Source organism: Sceloporus undulatus, chromosome 2 (assembly GCF_019175285.1).
Source record: "Sceloporus undulatus isolate JIND9_A2432 ecotype Alabama chromosome 2, SceUnd_v1.1, whole genome shotgun sequence".
In the NCBI taxonomy this organism is placed as follows: domain Eukaryota; kingdom Metazoa; phylum Chordata; class Lepidosauria; order Squamata; family Phrynosomatidae; genus Sceloporus; species Sceloporus undulatus.
This window is the reverse complement of record NC_056523.1, coordinates 75,430,663-75,449,465: the sequence shown is the minus strand read 5'-3', so window position 1 is coordinate 75,449,465 and position 18,803 is coordinate 75,430,663. Positions and strand designations below refer to the sequence as shown.

The 18,803-nt window shown below is 40.6% G+C and overlaps 1 protein-coding gene across 3 annotated transcripts in view; it reads right to left on the bottom strand.

Moving 5' to 3' along the window:
* The window catches only part of CACNA2D2 (calcium voltage-gated channel auxiliary subunit alpha2delta 2), an 815,448-nt gene that overhangs the window by 105,830 nt on the left and 690,815 nt on the right, over nucleotides 1-18,803 (bottom strand). For all 3 annotated transcript variants that reach the window (XM_042451084.1, XM_042451085.1, XM_042451086.1), the window contains 2 exons: nucleotides 16,619-16,697; nucleotides 3,565-3,614 (listed from right to left, as the gene is read on the bottom strand). In XM_042451084.1, coding sequence (XP_042307018.1) covers nucleotides 3,565-3,614; nucleotides 16,619-16,697 — 129 coding nt within the window. The remainder of the gene's footprint in view (nucleotides 1-3,564; nucleotides 3,615-16,618; nucleotides 16,698-18,803) is intronic.

The following is an 18,803-nucleotide window of genomic DNA, read 5'->3' as shown; positions in this document are numbered from 1 at the left end:
GTGAGTCAGACTAATGTCCCGATTTGATATAAAACCTTTCCTTCTTTTTGGTAGAAAATGCCATTTCCTCTGGTTTGCTAGAAGAAGGCCAGAAATGCATGATCCTGGGGTGACCTGCAAAGCATTTTGCTGCCTCAAGCACAGCAACAAATGCAAACAACACCAGTCAAGACCAGTGGAATTATGGGAAAGCTTAGGCAGGAAACCTAACAAATGCACCTACCTCTTCCTGGTAGAAAAAAAGAGAATCATAATAAATTTAACAACTAGTAATTCAGTGCAAGTTACTGTCATTTAAAATTTTCTGTTTATGCTAGAAATACTAAAAAGAATGGAATTAGGAGAATTTTTACATAAAACATATAGATCAGATTTATAAACACCAATATGCCCAGTTAAAGATCAATGGAAGTATGACAGAAGAATTCAAAATAAGCAAAGGAACAAGGCAAGGTTGCCCCATGTCTCCTTTGCTATTTGTTATGGTAGCAGAGATACTGATTAATGCAGTCAGAAATAATGTACAGATAAGAGGCAACAGAATAAAAAGTAAAGAAAGGAAAATCTTAGCCTTTGCAGATGATATGGTGGCAATATTAGAAGATCCAGTGAGGGGAGTGGAACATTTGATGAAGGAATTAAAAGAATTTGGCCTCTTTGCAGGATTTAAAATAAATAAAGATAAGACAAATCTATTAACTAAAAATATGGAGAAAAAAGAGGAAGAAAAATGGGTAAACAAAACAGGTTGTAAAATTGCGAAAAAAGTCAAGTGCCTTGGTATCTGGCTTACAAATAAAAATGATAAACTTTTTGAAAACAACTATAAGGGGAAATGGAAGGATATACAGAAAGATCTGATAGAATGGAACAAACTAAACTTCTCAGTTCTGGGAAGAATTGCCCTTATTAAAATGTCTACTCTTCCAAAAATTATATTGTTGTTATCCAATCTACCTATTTTCATGAAGAGATCATTGAACATTGGACTAAAGATTTGAAGAGGTTTATTTGGAGAGGTGGGAAATCAAGAATAAGATGGGAGGTATTAGAAGATAGTAAGAACAGAGGAGGGTATGCTCTCCCAGACTTAAAACTGTATATGTGGGCCTGTAACCTGAGAGGAATACAAGATTGGGTAAAACTGGAAAACAATGAACTTTTAAATTTAGAAGATGCAGGATTTAAATATGGTTGGCACGCATTTCTTTTATATGGGAAAAAAGTGGATGATAAAGAATTTATTAGGCATCCAACAAGGAAAGGCCTCCTGAAAACATGGAATAAAGTTAATATTTTTTTTTATAATAAGCTGCCATTGTGTACATCATTGCAGGAAGCTTTTTTTGCTAAGTGGAATATGGACTCAAAGTGGCAGACATATAAGGACATGACAAAATAATGAGAAAACAGACATTTAGAAATTAAACAAAGAGAAAAATTGTTAAAGGAAGGGGTAAATTTAAATTGGTATACATATATTCAAATAAAGGAGAAATTCAAGAAAGATATTAAAGATAGAGGGATAGAACTAGCAAACACCGATCTAGACGAAATTTGGTGGAAATCAGATAAAGGGAAAATCTCTGAATTCTATAAATTATTAATAAATAGAGACTTGGAAAATGAAACAATAAAAGAACACATGGTCCATTGGGCCCAATATATAGGGCACCCGATAGCATACGATGATTGGCACAAGGCCTGGAGGAAAACAAATAGCTTCACAGCATCGCAGGATCTAAAAGAAAACTTTATGAAGATATCAAATAGATGGTACCTAACCCCAACTATCTATCTATCTATCTATCTATCTATCTATATACACACTTCCTGATATGAAATGTTGGCGCTGTAACAAAGAACCCGGATCATTGTACCATATGTGGTGGTCTTGCAAAAAGATTCAAAAATTTTGGGGAAAATACACACAACTGTTCAAAACATATTCAAGGTTTAGATTACTATGTCATCAGAATTCTATTTGCTAAATATGACATCTGTTTTCCAAAGTGAAATAGAAAGGAAGTACTGGAGGGTACTGCTCTATCTTGCGATGGCAGCGAGGCTAGTGATAGTGAGAAATTGAAAAATAAAGAGCCTCCAAACTGGGAAGAGTGGATTTTGAAACTTCAAGAAGTAAAAGAAATGGACAGATTAACTTTTATGATTAGAAATAAATCCAAAGACAAACTGGCAGAGGAATGGCTGCCAGTATTACAATATTGGAAGGATAACTTTGGAATCCTTTCTTTTTCGTTTAGTAGTGCCTGGTCTGCTTGTCTGTTTGACGTCTTGCCAGTCATGGACCTGTACGAAATTTTATCTGTATAACGAAAACAAGTAATCTAAGGTAAAGCTTGGAGGGCTGTACTTATATCAATGGTTTATGTACATATAAACATATATTGTTGTATTTGAGTGATTTAAAATAAAAAAAAAATGCAAAAATTTTTTTTTTCTGTTTGAGGCAGGCACCTTTCTTTGCCCCATGGTCAGCTGAATCATCTATGGGACTGCAATACTGCAATTCCAGTTGCTGCCAAATCCAGAAAAAAAAACCCTGATCACTCTCAAGAGGCATGTGAAAACATTCCCAAAGAGAAAATTTTAAAAAGGCAAGAGTAAAGTTTTAAAAGGATGCTTGAATTGGTTCTACTTGAATTCATTCCTTTCATTCTGTAACAGAGTTTTGCTTAAGAACTTGACCCCCCCCCCCCGCAAGATGCAGGGGAGCCAGTTCAAGTGGATTACCATATATTATGGGAGCCCTTCCAGAGACGTAGCCAAGGGGGGGTTCTTGGGGTCCGAACCCCCCCTTCCGTTAGAAAAATGAATGGTGTGTGCTGCTGCGCCGCTGCACCCAAGCCCCATTTTAATGGTGGCACTTAGTCTGGACCCCCCCTTCCTAAAATCCTAGCTACGTCCCTGGCCCTTCCACTAAATACAGTCTTTAAACTAAAACTGCATTAAAATACATGCAACCACATTCTGAAGTAACAAACTTATATGTAGGCAATTGATTATATTCTTTGCTCTGTATTACGCAAAATGATAGATGAGGAGGCAGGTCCTTTAAGCTAGAAAAGTATGCATGGAGGTTGAACACAGAGTTGGATCCAGATGTACACTCAGAAGAATTCTGAGGGCTTGGGACAAATAAGGTAGGGTGGTAATTTTCTCAGATTCATTTTGTGTCATTATAACCCCAGAACCACTTTTCTTGCTCTTCTGTGGACACTCTAGAAGGATGCAGCAAGTGGTGCTGGAGGGTGGGAGGATGGGGAGAAATTACTTTGGACAGCAGATGGAAGATAGGTAACAGGGACGTAGCCAAGGGGGGGTTCTAGGGGTCTGGACCCCCCCTTCCATTAGAAAAATGAATGGTGTGTACTGCTGTGCTGCCGCATTCAAGCCCCATTATAATGGTGGCACTTAGTCTGGACCCCCCCCCCCCTTCCCAAAATCCTAGCTACGTCCCTGTAGGTAAGTCTAGATCCAACACATGGCAGAATTTGTAGAGTGCTTTTCTTTCTTTTGTGGTGTTTTCCTTTCCTTTCTTACCTGTGTGTTGATTCGGATCGCTCCAATGGAGGGAATTTCAAAGTAATAACCTTCAAAGAAGAAGAAAAAGAAGAAGAAATGACACTGTAAAATTTAGCAATACATTTCAGTGTGCCACTATTTTAAGTCACTTTCAGCACAGCCCTCTTTTTCACCCAAACTCATTTGGCACACCAGATGCAGGCCACAATGCAGCACAGAATTAATGTGCTTAAGCTCATTGATTTTAATAAGCCTACGGTGTGGAGTGGATGTGTGAATTCAACAGCCTCCTGTATCACATCTCAAATTGTAGAGCCTGTCAGCTCAAGTACAATAAATGCTTTTAGAACCATTTCTAAGACTTGTACATCTTTATAACACTAAGGGTGATAAAGAGGCATTCCCATCTTAAATGAAAAGTGCAGAATACCTTTTCAAAAGTGTTGTTAACACAATACTGTCCACAAGCACAAACAAGTATCCCAAATAAAAATAAGGTCCCTGTTCCCAAAGAACTTCACAATCACATTTTATCAGAAGAAAACAGGGAGAAAGAGAAGATGTTTCAGGTAAAAAGACAATAGAGGGAAAGTAGAAATGAAACAAGCAAAGAGATTCATATCAGATATCTCCTTTAGTTTAATTTCAGCTGGGTATAAGAACAAAAAGTTACAACTTTGACATTTGAAGGTGAGAATTTGAAGACAGCCACACTTGGCTAATTCTGGGAAGGATTTCTAGGAATCAGAAGCAGGATCTGGAGGGAAATAGTAAGAACTATTGAGGATTTGGCCAGAGGCCTGGTTTCTATAGTAGGCACAGCAGAATGCACACTAGATAGCAGGTGTTGAAACTGTGGAGGCTGCTCAGCAGCTACAGCCTAGGATGGCAACTACAACCTTTCACTGCTTTCCAAAGGCAGCTCTGGAAGGTGGAAAGAGCATGAAGCAGGCTAGAGAGCAGCAATAATAACTACAGTCCATTTAGCACCCGAGGCTTGCAAAACGTCTGTTGCTCTGTCCATGAATCTATGGCATCCATCCATCCATCAAGCACATTGGCTGACTACTCCTCCCAGCGCAACTATTGGCGACCTATAACATCTGTGAACCTGTTTGCCATGCTATTCATTTCTCTGCAGCATCTGCCTGTTTAGTTACCATAGCTGTTAGAATTCCCCTTACGACCTCTCTAGTTCTAGATAACTTTTCCCCCTCAATTTCTCTCCAGCTCTTTTCATTTACAGCAAATTGAACAGCAGTAAATGATAGTGTGATGTTATGTTCATTATGTTTTGTAAATAAAGTAACTAGATATCCATCACTTGCCAAACAATCTAATTGTTGTTGTTTGTCATCACGTTAGCTTTGAGTTCTGGTGACCTGATGAATGAGACCTCTAAAACACTGTGTCACCAACAGTGCTGCTCAGGTCCTGCAAGCTCAGGGCTTTGGCTTCCTTGACAGAGTCTATCCACCTGCAATGCAGTCTTCCTTTTTTCCTACTGCCTTCCACTTTGCTAAGCATTATCATTGTTTCTAAGGAATCATGTCATCTCATGATAGTACGATAGCTTCAGTTTCATCATTTTGGCTTCAAGGTGGGGTTCAGGCTTGATTTGCTCCGGGATCCCTTTATTCCTCTTTTTGGCAGTCCACAATAGCTGTAGAACTCTTCTTCAGCACTGCATTTTAAATGACTCATCTAGTTAAGCTGTGGCAATTTTTCATCCTTAGTTCCTGCTCAGCCAGCAGATCTAAACAGTGATCTCGGAAAAGCTGGACTACTCAGGAGATCAAGTGAACTTAGATTGCTACATTCTTGAGATGGACATGTCATGCTTTCTGTGAACCCAGCCTTCACTGTATTCAGTGATTTAGTGGGACCATATTAGGGAATGCTACTGTGTTATATTCCGTTAAGGAATTACTAACTTGGAAAAAATATGTTTAAGCAGAATGAATATACAGTAGTGATGTATTGAAGCCATCTTTAATTGTGCATCAATAGGATGATAATCTAGATCCTCAAACAATAACCTGACTATGAAGTTTATCACACGTGAGGAATTTCACTTAATTTCGAATGAAAAGAAAGTTCAGTGAATTTACATGAATTTGAATTGCGTTCGAACTGACTTCCCATTGCCCAAAAATAGCTTGCCATTGCCTGCAATTGCTTGTGGTAGTCTATCATGCAATGACGTGAAACCCCATGATTGTGTTCGGACTGACTTCCCATTGTCCAAAATTGCTTGTGGTAGTTTATCACGCAATAACGTTAAACCCCATGATTGAGTTTGGATTGTCATTGGATTATACTTCCAATTTCCCTTGTCTGATAAACTTCATTGTCCCGTTTGTGTGGATCCTGTTATAGAGGATTTCAGCATGCCACTGCATTCATTTTTTTCCTTAAAAATAACTTTGCAACTCTGCTACTATTTGTATAGGCTTGATTGGTTGCTTAATGGTGGTTTGACAGCAGGTGGCAATAGCCAACTTGGCATCCTATCGTTTGTAAAGTGGCTGAAGGTAATGAATAGTTTCACATTTTATAAACAATGAAGGAGATGGAAATCTGAGGCTGTGTATCTGGATGGTAAGGAGGAATCTTAGTGGTACTGCTGGTATGCTGTTATGACTACTGGGGTACAATTGCTACCTTACTAACTATCACAGTCTATGGGGTTTATCAAACGGGAGGAATTTCTCTTAAATTCGAATGAAAAGAAAGTGGGGCCAAAACACATTCACTTAAAGTCACTAGTTTCGTGCAATTACATGAATATGCATTGCATTTGAACTGGCTCCCCATTGCCCGAAAATAGCATGACATTGCCCGAATTTTCATGTGGCAGTCTATCATGCAATAACATTAAACCCCATCATTGCGTTCAGATTGCCATCGGATTATACTTCCAATTCCCCTTGTCTGATAAACTCCCATATGTATCCTTGCTTAAGGTACATATGCAAATAGAAATATGTACAAATTGTCCATAGGTCTCATGTGTTTTTTCCTTATATAAACAGCTACTCCAGGAATTCTTAATGCTCAGAAAAGTGGGAACTGTGATATATTATGAACTATGATATTATTAGCTTCACATGATAACAATAAATTTATCAGTTAACAAAGCAGATGTGTTCCTGGGCATTAGTTCTTTAACAAATCATTTGGTACCAGAGGCAACAATAACATGAAAAGAAGTGGGATAGGTTCCTATATCACTAAACTGCATGCAAATCTTTTAACCAAACCTAACAAATATACAGTTGACATTAAACTGCCAGATCAGATAAGCCTGCATTAATAAACAAAACCATTTTGAACATTCTAGAGATCATAGAATCATAGAATCGTAGAGTTGGAAGAGACCACTAGGGCCATCCAGTCCAACCCCCTGCTACTCCTCTCCTTCTCCTCACTCTGGCCGGACTGTTCTGGAAGGCTCTGGAAGGTGTTATATAGAGCTAGTCTGCTAGCTCCACCCCCTTGTGAGTCACTTGAAAGCTTCTTCCAAAATACACCCAGAGATGTTTCTCCCCCTTTCACCAGCCTCTACTTTTCTTATGATCTCCACACTGGTGGCCAAATTTATACTTATATGCTTACTTAACATGCTGGGGGGAGCTGGTGAGGCAGGCTTGTCTGTTTTCCCCCTTTTTCTCTGCTTTGCTCTTTCTGCATTCTCAGTAAGGAATTCTGGAGCCAAGTAATATTTGGCTCACCTGTTGTATGCAGACATGCAGAGGTTATAGGAAGATTGGCTCATGCATTGTTGCACTGTTTACTGCAGGCATGCTGTTCCAACCTAACACTGAAAATTTATACAACATCCAAAATCCACAAAACAGTGATACTAACCAAACATGCACAAAATACACCATGCAAATTTTCAAAGCTTCTCTGGCTCTTTCTTCAGGCAAAGATGTTAAAAATCATATGGGAGAAGGAAAAAATGATGATATTAGAAGCATAAGCCTCCATTTTGTAAAGATTTTTGTTGTCAGTTAAGAAGGTCTCCAGGGATATCAATGCAAGCAGAGGCCACCTGCCTCTTTGGGCCTGTGAGCATTGGAAAACAAAGAGTTGTACTGAAAGTCTATGTATCTCTAGTCTGTCTTCACTACTCTACCAATGTCCACACTGCTAAAAATGTCCAACTATACAGAGGGAAAGGAGGGCCAGGTAGGCATTAAAAGCTTTTGTAAAAAGGAGCTTCTCTGTCAGAGGCTTTGTTAGTTGAGGTATGCCTGTAAAGTGAATGAAGGAATGAATCAATGGGGCCATAGCAGTAATTGCTAAAAAAAAAAAGGCTACAAGTCATGATAAACATAACCAAGAGAATCTGACTGCTATTAACAATGCCAAGGCTAAGGGGTACTTCTTACAGACCAGATCAGTGTTATTAACCTTTTCTTTACCAGGGAACCCCTTGAAACATTTTTGTTGCCACAGATAGGCAAATTAACTCAAGTTTTAAAACCTTAAAGTGCATCAAATACTGCACATACTATGTACCTTGGCATGTGATGGCTGGGGTTGCCTTTTACTCCACATGGGCTCCAGTTGCAAGAGAAAAAGGCAGCAAGGGAGGGCAGGTAGAGAAAGAAGAAGGGAGGGCAAGTGAGACCTCCAGAGAGCACAGAGGTGGTAATGTTAACACACCTTATAGCCCTCCTGCTGGTTATGCAGTTTCATAACTAATATCTATAGTTGGGCATGTTTCAGGGTGTGATGGCCTGAGGAAACTAGAGTTACATACATATCAAAGTCACATTGACTGGATAACATTTGGAGACCTAGATGAAACTAAGATACATGTTAATGGGTTTCCTGATCTCCTTGCTCCCCCCAAGGCTCTTTGCATTTCTGTTGGAAGCAAAGAGAGTTGTATCATAAAGCAATCAGGGCTCATGCCTTTTAATCCACTTTAAGATGATGGTCCTATACAGCCTTTCTGCCTGATCATTAAGGGATTGTATCAAATTTAATCAATGTATTGTCACTCTGGAGTTAAAGGCATAAGTTGTTTTGAACTCTTTTGTCAGTCCCCTGGGTAAGCCATTAAGACCTTTGTCATACTGAATATAACACAACTCATCCCTTGAGGGTATGAAATTGGGTATAAATATCTGCCCTAGCCCTAGCCTCCTGGGGCCAGTGCTATTCAACATCTTCATCAATGACTTGGATGACAGAATTGGGGGCATTCTTATCAAATTTGCAGATGACACCAAATTAGGAGGAATAGCTAATACTCCAGAGGACAGGATCAAAATTCAAAATGACCAGAATAGACTAGAAAGCTGGGCCAAAGCTAACAAAGTGAAATTCAATACAGAGAAATGTAAGGTATTGCACTTAGGGCAGAAAAATGAAATGCACAGATATAGGATTGGGGACACCTGGCTGAATGAAACTACGTGTGAAAGGGATCTAGGAGTCCAAGTAGACCATAAATTTAACATGAGTGAACAGTGTGATGCAGCAGCTAAAAAAGCCAATGCAATTTTAGGCTGCATCAATAAAAGTATAGTGTCAAGATCAAGAGAAGTAATAGTGCTACTGTATTCTGCTTTGGTCAGGCCCCACCTGGAATATTGTGTCCAGTTCTGGGCACCACAATTCAAAAAGGACATTGAGAAACTGGAGCACATCCAAAGGAGGGCAACTAAAATGGTGAAGGGTCTGGAAACCATGTCCTATGAGGAACTACTTAGGAAGCTGGGGATGTTTAGCTTGGAGAAAAGAAGGTTAAGAGGTGATATGATAGCCCTGTTTAAATATTTGAAGGGATGTCATATTCAGGAGGGAGCAAGCTTGTTTTCTGCTGCTCCAGAGAACAGGACCCGGAACAATGGATGCAAACTACAGGAAAAGAGCTTCCACCTCCACATTAGGAGGAACTTCCTGACAGTAAGGGCTGTTAGACAGTGGAACACACTCCCTCGGAGTGTAGTGGAGTCTCCTTCTTTGGAGGTCTTTAACCAGAGGCTGGATGGCTATCTGTTGTGTATGCTTTGACTGAGATTTCCTGCATGATAGGGGGTTGGACTGGATGGCCCTTGTGGTCTCTTCCAAATCTATGATTCTATGATTCAAAGACCTGGGATCCCTTTGTGTAATCCTCAAATACAGTCTGAGCCACTCCAAGCCTCGCAAACCCCTCTAGACCTCACTTGATGCAGCACTGTGATTTCCATGGACCTCTCTTCAGGTTCGGTAATTATTGGCCTCTTTAACCCCTGATTTCTGTCTATCCAGTCTTCCACACCTTTCTTTCCAATAGCCTTATATGAGTCTTAAGGTTGCCTCGGTTCTTGTATGTCTACATGCATTCTTGCACATTTCTAAATAAAACACTTTTATTTACTGAAACTGTAGCACTCTGCAATTATTACCAGTATATATAGGTGAAATGATCCCCACAGTTACCCTCTTCTTGTAGGCCCCCTTTGAATTATAATTTCCCCCAATTTCAAGAAGACACTGGCATTGTGGGTGAGAACCCTCAATATCCTACACCTTAGGGTGACAGTGATGGCATCTGATAGAAGAGGGAGGGAAGGAGGGGGCTCTGCTCCTCACTGCTTGCCTAGGTTGCCCTCCCAGGCTTCTTCCCTTCACTGCATTCAGCACCTCCACGTGCACCCTGGCCATGGGAGAAAGAGGTGATGATAAAGGCAGGTGGAGAAAGAGTCAGGGAGCACGAGCAAGGGTGAGTGGTGGTGCATGACAGAGGAAGGAGCGAAGGGGCTCCACTCCCTGCTGCTCACCCCAGCCACTCTCCTGGGCTCTTTCCCTCCGCAGGATTCAATGCCTCCCCGTGAGTCCCAGTTGCAGGAGAAGGAGGCAAGGAGGGTGAGCAAGCCCACCCCCTAAGGTCCCATGGACCTCTGTGAGGACACTGCAGTCACAGGCCACTGGTTAAGAAATGATGGACTAGATCATTCTTAGACTTCATTCAGCTTTGTGAATGCAAGGGAGGGAGCAATGAGTTCTTTGTCCTCATGTTCTTAAATGATATGTCTTTTTTTTCCCTCTGTGATAAACTGGAAATGGATGCCAATGTTATCTAGCACCAGGGCATTCCCTTTGTCTAAGCTCCATCTCTTCTCTGTGTCAGGAACTCCTGCTGTTTTCAGAGGAAGTCTCTTTCCATGTGATGCCATGACACTTCTCCAAAGGCAAAAGGCTAAGGGAACCAGCAGCAGGAGATGACAAGCTTTTGAGAAACAAAGACTTTCTTTCTCCTGCTCTTTGGAGAACAAAGGGTAGAGGGAGAGACGGTAACCCTTGTCAAAGGGGGTATAGAAGTTTCCAAAAGGTCACAGAGGAGAGAGGTATTTGAATTGGAAATAAAAGCTGCACTTGTGTCACACCCTCATCATGAATTAAACTGGCAAAACCAAATCAAAGCCAAGGACATATAGGTTTAAACAGCTGTCCAAACCGCTGCTTTTTAAAGGAGTTTTAAGGGGCAAACTAATGTTACTACAATTATGCTCACCCACTCAAAATCACTGTTTCTCAAGGCTGATTTTTCTTTGCTTTGCTTAAAAACCTTCTGTCTTCATTAGTGTGGGTGAGCATCATTTGCAAGGGAAATAAAGATAGCAGTGGGGTGGATGCCAGATTGGAGAGGCCATTTGGAACAGAACAGTAGCTGGTGGAGATAGGATTAAGTACATCTTCCCTTTTTCCTCAACAAATCTGTACAGAATTTATACCTGCTGGGGCTACATATCATTTAAAAGAATTACACACCTGTTAGGGCTTCATAATTTTCACAATATTCTCTTACTATTTTCATGCAATGGCCAGTTTAACCCCCTGAGGTTAAAATACCACATTGTATTTTGTTTTTGTGCAAAAGTGGGTGAATTTATACCTTGCCTTTTCTCCAAAGCTGGAGCTCAAGGCAGTTTATCAGATATTTTTGCTTAATTATTTTAAAAAGAAGATGTTGGCATTCATAACTTCCAGGAAATTGCTCTCCCTTCCAATCTAATATGAAGGTCTTTGCAATTTATGTCAGACAGATGCAGGTGGGATAGTATTACTCAGTGATGAGATACTCCACACAAGCTGAGAGTAGAGAAACCTCAAGACAGGAAGCCAAGTGGGTTTGCTCTGTGGCAAAACCAATGAACCACCCAAACTATCCAGTGGTACTTAACTGTGGACTAACAAATGCATTGTGGCATAAGCTTTCATGCTCAAAGGTTTTCTTCTTTTCCCAATTACTCCCAACTATCCCAGAGCTGAGCCTTGGCAGGTTCTAAGGCTAAGCCCTGTTGAGCCCTGGCTCTGTACAAATTAATTAATCATGTTAGGGGTCAAGGCAAGGAACAGCCATGCCTTCTGGTACAGAGATCTCCCAATTAAAAAAAAATGAAAGCAGATTTTGACTTGGTTCTGACATTACTTTACTTGATATGTTCTGGGGGGAAAACAGTGCAAGACACTGGTCAGAAAATGGCTGCTGCTGCATGTTGGTCTGATGTGAACTTGTGATGCAAACTACCAAAGCTTTTCTTCAAAAGCTCTTCTGGTGGAATGTCAAGGAAAGGAAGCGCTTGCACATGTATCCAATGATGCACAATGAAAGCGGCTAACAAATCTGAGACCAGTTCACACAATATGACTGTAGATCTATGATTTAATTTAACTGCTATGGTAAAATTCAGTGGAATCTTGGGATTTATAATTTGGTGAGGCACTAAAGGAGCTCTCTGGCTGAGAAATCTAAGTGCTCCTCCCTAAACTGCCAATCCCAGGATTTCACAAGGAGGAACTGTGGCTAAAGAGGAATCCTCACATTGTAATTGTGTAGCATGAAAGGGCACCTGGCAAAAGGGATGATTACATTTTAACAGGGATGAGGATGAGCCACTTACATATACACCAGCCCTGGTGAGGCTAAAAAGGGCAAGGAATCAATGTCAAGGAAGGAGAGAAACAGAAATCTGGGCATGAATGGCCAGAGGTATTCCCACAAGACAGGACAATGGGAAGATGGATAACTACAAGACTGGAAGGTTCACAGGCCTTGGCCATCTGCTGACAGATACAGGATGTGTGAAAGAAATTCAAGTGCTATGGAACAAAAGGGCACGTGAGACAGTGTCAGATAAAGGAGAAGCTGAGACAGGAGGTTTCAGATACCAGGGAAAGTGAACAAGATTGTGATGAACAAAAGGGGAATGCAGACAGGGAGGGGAGAGCAGCCTCAGGGGCCTGAGTTAAGGTGTATAGGTGGCTAATACTACACTGCCTTGAGAGAATGAGAGATAAAATGGGTAAAGTGATAATCTACCAGTTGGCACAACAGCACTCAGGCTTGTAACATGCACAGAACCGTTCATTTTGGTAACCTACAATCTTGCACGCATTTACATAAGCAGAAAGAATCCTAGTGAAATAATAATAAAAAAGTCCTTCAGTGCTTCCTGATGAGGTATTTTTGATAAGGAAAAACTGAGCTCATTCCAAAAGCTCTCTCAAAATGTTACTGATTTTTTTTAAAAAAAGAATTGTTGCTAGTTTAATCTGGTTATGAATTCTTTTATCAGCCTGTCTGACTGGTTTTTAATGGGCTGTTTGATTGATTGGTGAGGAAGAAGAAGATAATCATGATGGATATTTGTGGTTTGAGACTGCTTTATTTACTATCCTAGCTGTCACGTCTCAGAAGGTGCCTGGTCTGTAAAGTTTTAAACATATAAACACACAATATGCTGTTTTTCTGCAGCTATAATTAGGGATAGCATGCTGGGAAGGATTTTGTTTCCTGCCCAGGATTCAATCAATCATTGCAACATGAGAGAACACTTGTTGATATGGTTACTTCTCTTGGGCTCCATCTGCAGTGAAGAAATAATGCAGTTTGGCACCACATTAACTGCCAGGCTTCAGTACTATGGAATTCTGGGATTTGTAGTTTTGTGAGACATTTAGCCTTCTCTGTAGAGCACTGTCAGATCCCACATACAATAACAAACCCCAGATTCCATAGGATGGAGCCATGACAGTTACAGTGGTGTCAGACTGAGTTATCTCTGCAGTGCAGATGCACCCTCAGTTTCTACTTGCCTTTTTTTTTTTTAATGCAAAATGATTTGCTAAATATTGAAGTAAGTATTAAGGCAAAGGCTGCAAACATAGTAGCCCCAATTCCGATTGGGAGATGTGAAACAGAGTTCTGCATGTGTATAATTTCTGTGGTTAGGAGAGAAGGTGCAAACTGGATGTCCACTTAGTTTAGATGTAGAGAAAGTGTAGCCTGCAACCTGCATGAACATCTCAGGGCCATTTTTATGGTTCCCAGGGCCCTTTAAAAAAATATTTGTCTCTAGATGTTTTTTTAGAGGACATGTGTCAGTTTTGCTATGTTTCCCCCCCTTGTGGCATTTTTAGGCTCTGAAAAGATCTCTTTCTACCAGGAAATGACCCAGAGGTCAACTTCCAGGACAGTTCCATGTATATATATATATTTAAAAAAATTAAACTTTTTTTTGGGGGGGGGGCAAGGGTATATGTGGTGGTTGGTCTAACCCTCTAAGGTCTCCCTGGGGCAAAGGTAGCCCCCTAAGCCCTGAAAGTTGTCCACTCTTGAGGCACACATTTGAATGTTGATGCTGTCTGTTCTTGTTGCAGGTATTGTAGTGGAGGTATTGCTATGCACATTTTGATGCAATCAGTCATCCATAACTACAGGTGAAGATAGATGCATCAGAGAAAACAAATTCAGGAAAAGTTTTTGGAATCTGTGAGAGATAGAACCAATAGGAAATGCTAAAAGCAGTTATCTGTGTACATACTTGTAAGGCACTAGTTTTAAGAGTCCTTTCAACATGCACCAATTCCTCTGCATGAACTGCAAGCATGGCTTTCCTACAGATTGCTCATGAGCAACAGATTGCTGGCTAGCAAATGATGCATATGACAAGGTTGGTGCACAAAAGCCTATTAGACATGATGCTGGACTGAGTGCATTTTCACACATATCAAAGCTTCTTACATGCCCTATTTTTGTATACATGTAAACTAATGTCTGCTTGTAGCCTTTGAATCTCTGATCCCAGAGAAATTACTGTTTGGAAGTAGAAATCCTAGAATTTCCCAGACAGTGGCCATCCTAGACGAGAGAATCCAGGACTGCTAGTACAAAAAAGTTAATTTCCCAAGCACTGTGAAGGTTGAACTAAATCCATCAAAGTTGTGTTTTCCTCCCAGAATAGGATTTGTGGAGGTATCTATGCCAAAATGATTACATGGGGATAAGAGGCTAAATCATCTTCTTCTCCCTCTGTGGGTCCAATCTTGAGTCCACTCCTTTACCTCCTTTCTCTCCTCCAGACTGCTTTTTAAAAATCAGAGATGTTAAATGCAACCACATGTTTAATATGTCTTCTGTTCCTGAAGCAATGTAAGTTATATTTAAAAAGTCAAGCTCTGTAATTTTTTTAAAGAAAGACAGATAAAATTTTAGTTCTTACTGTTGCAGAAATTAGGTTGAAAACAAGATACAGGTGGCTTCCTGCAAAGTAATAGAATTTTAGAGTTGGAAGGGACTGCAAGGGCCATCTAGTAAAACCCCTGCCATGTAGGAATGCACAATAAAATCACTCCTGAAAGATGTCCATCAAGCCACTGTTTAAAGACTTCCAAAGAAGGAGAGTCCATGCCCTTCTGAAGGAAGTCTGTTCCATAGTTCTTACAGTCAAGAGGTTTTCCCTCAAGTTTAAGTAGAATCTTTTTTACTGTAATATTTGTGTTTGTGTTGTAAGCTCTGGAATAGCAGAAAAGAATTTAATGCCATCTTTTACATTGCATTCATTTAGATATTTAAAGATGGCTGTTTTGTCACCTCTCAGTCTTATCTTTTCCTAGTGAAACATACCCAATTCCCCAAGTAATTCCTTATAAGGCTTGGTTTCCAGGCCTTCTGTCCATCTAGCTCAGAATCATCTTCTATAGTGGTCTGCAATCAGGGAGGCTCCTTATGTTACTGAATTTCAACTCCCCAAAGCCCCAAAGCCAGGATTTTGAAAAGCTGCTGTCCAATAACAGCTGGACTTCCCTACTAGAGAATCAGTACTCAGTCTGCTCAGTCTAAGATCCCCAGAATTTCATACAAGAGAATTGCTCAGTTCTGCTTGAAGATGCCAGGAATTGGAGACAGGACTTACCATACGTAAAACATGTTATTTCCACTGATCAATGGGAGGCCTGACCTAAGACTTCTTCCCTTTTGGATTCTCAGTTCCAGAAGAAGAAGAGTTGTTTTGTATTCACTGTCTTCATGCAGGTATGTGCTGGGAGAGCCAGCACAAAGTGGGGGAAGAGGAGAGAACAACAGGCCACCCCACCACCCCAGGAAAGAGATGTGTAGTACCTCCTGCTGCTGTGTGGACTTGCTGCTTGCTACCTGCATGCTTCATCTCAGCTGGTGGACTGCTGACCTCAGACTACTTCCTGCCAGGACCAGGCCCCAGGTACCCAGCCAGGAACACCTGTTACCCTTGCGAAGGTGATAAAGGTTGGGTGCCTGCTGCGGCGGGGCCAACATTGGCGGGCCCACCACCAAAGGAGGATGACACCAAGGGGGGGTTGCCCCTTTGGGGAGCTGCTTCGGGGGGAGCAAGGGCAAGGAACAGTCTGTTTGGTTGGTAGGGGAGGGTATGTTTTAATATATTTTAATGTAATTAATTTTACCTGTATTTAGTTAAGGTAAGGGGATGAATTTTTATTGTGTATTTGATATATAATTGTTTATGTAATTGTTTATGCATTTTTGTAAACCATCATGATCTACTGGAAAAGCGGTATATGAAAATAATTATTATTATTATTATTATTATTATTATTATTATTATTATTATTATTCATAGCTGCAGCTACCTGGCTCAGAGGAGTGAGTGAAGTACCTGGCTCTCTGGAAGGTAACCTTCCTGCCCCTTCTTCTGCCAGTAAGCAACATGCCCCTTTCTTCCTAGCCTTCCTGTTTTACTTGGTAGGCTGGCTGGTGATAGTTCTGCCCCTGAGCCACTCTCCCTACCTTTGTTAGCGCAAGCCATCCACTGCAGGGGAGTGACATCATAGTTATGCTGCCCGACAGAAAAGGTGAACACGCGTACCTGTGAAAAAGAACACAGAGGGTTTCTTCTTAATAAACTAAAATAAACTTAATACAACCTCAACAGCAGGGTCACTTACATCCCCATCCCATATTAAAATGGCTTCATTTGAAATGAAGGCTCACATAGAAGAAACCTGAAAAAATTCCCATACAGATGATACCTGAAGCTCTTATCAGGTTGAGGTTCTTCAAGTAAGCCTGGATATACTTACTAAGTACTTAATGTATATGACCATTAATCACATAATGTGAGATACTTATCAGTGCTTGGTACCCACAACTATGAGAGGTATGATAGTGACAGAAAATAAAATCATGAGCATTCAGGTGCCTAATTAGTGGCAGTTGGTGGCTCTGAGGACAGCATGGTGAATCCACTATGGGGTTTAATCTGAGCTGTAAAGGAGCCATCCCAGATGCTGAACATTACCCCCAGTTTAAATCCAGAATCCTGGACAGTTCCTTTTGACTAAAGCCTGGAGCAGATTCTCTGTCCCACTAACATGAGAGCTACCAGCTGATTCTCTGCATATTGTCTCCCACTCTGTTACGCACTGACTGCGGTGCTGCTTCCTTTTCTTTCTGTTGTGCTATGGCAGAAGCAGAACCTGATGCATGATGGCAACCAGCCCTGTGTTTTCAAGCAGCTGGCTCAACACCCAATGGTCATGTGGACTGGCCCTAAAATGGAGCAGCTGATCAAGTGAATACTTCTATTGAACTCTCATCCAGTGACTCAATTAGGCTGGTCATTGTTATGTTGTGTTGTTATGCAAAAACACTTCTGCACAGCTTGATGTCAAAGAAAGAGCTAATTTGCTTGTTTGCCATACCCAGTTTCACAAAAACGAAACTCCAGTGTTCATGCAAAATAAATTTGGAAAATTGGTAATAACAGCAACAACAATGGCCAAACAGCACTTCTGAATCAAAATGGTTTGAATCTATGTTTAACAATTTGGCATTTCAAAAATCGTGGGTGCTCATATGAGAACTTGGGCGTAACAATAGGGTGGAGCCTGAGAGAAGAAAAGACAGATACACCCTCCCAAGACCCTTCTCTACTCTTAAGGATCTGTTTTCCTTCCAAACCATTGGAAAGGTATGGCAGAGGGAAGATACTCAACTCATTTCCTTTCTCCCCTTCCCTTTTTCATGGGGAGGTGCAAAGGGAGAGGAAAGTCTCTAATCTTCTCTCTTTCCCTGACTTATTAAGAGTTACAGTTGCAGGGGATTTTAATTTATTATATAGTAATTAAAATGTTTATATTATGCCCTAGAAGATCATAAGACCGTACAAGAAAACCTGTTTCAACAATTTAAAAACCATTTAATTCAGAAAGTTTAATTCAGAAAAAAATCTAAAAGCACAGTAAACAATTTACAAGGCATTAAAACACTTTAAAACAGTGTACATGTCTAGATTTAGACTTCAGACCACAAAGGCTTTACTAACAAGCCATGTTGTAACTTGGTTCTGGGATGAAAACAGCACTGGTGCCAACAGGACCTCCAGGGTAGGGCATTACACAACAGAGGTGCCACAGCATGGAAGTGTTAGGCCATGAATTTGTATAATGTGAATCTAAGTTAATTCCCCCCAATGTAGCATCCTTCAGATGTGTTGGATTACTGCACACAGCACCTCCAGTCTGCAGTTATTATTGGGAGCTGTAGTTGCATAGCTAGAGAGGGTGCTAGAATAGGGAAAGCTTTTTGAGCAACATATTTTGGGCTCTGCAGACTGAACTATCCCCAAACCCAAATGAAAAGTAGAAATCATGGCCATTGTAGGAAGGGTTTGTTCAGGTAAGCTGAGGGTGCATCCAAACTGATTAAAAAGACTGGAAAGTCTCAGAATTTGTTCCTGTATTTTTTCAGTTTTATTTTGGAGATCCATACACATTCTGTGTATCTTAGAAAACAGTGGGCCCTTGGTATCTGCTGGGGTATGGTTCCAGGATCCCTCGTGGATAACAAAATCTGTGATGCTCAAGTCTCATTATATACAATGACACAGTAAAATGGTACCTGTTATATAAAATAGCAAAATTATTGGAATTTATATATTTTGGGGAATGTGAAGTAGAAGGCTTTCATGGCC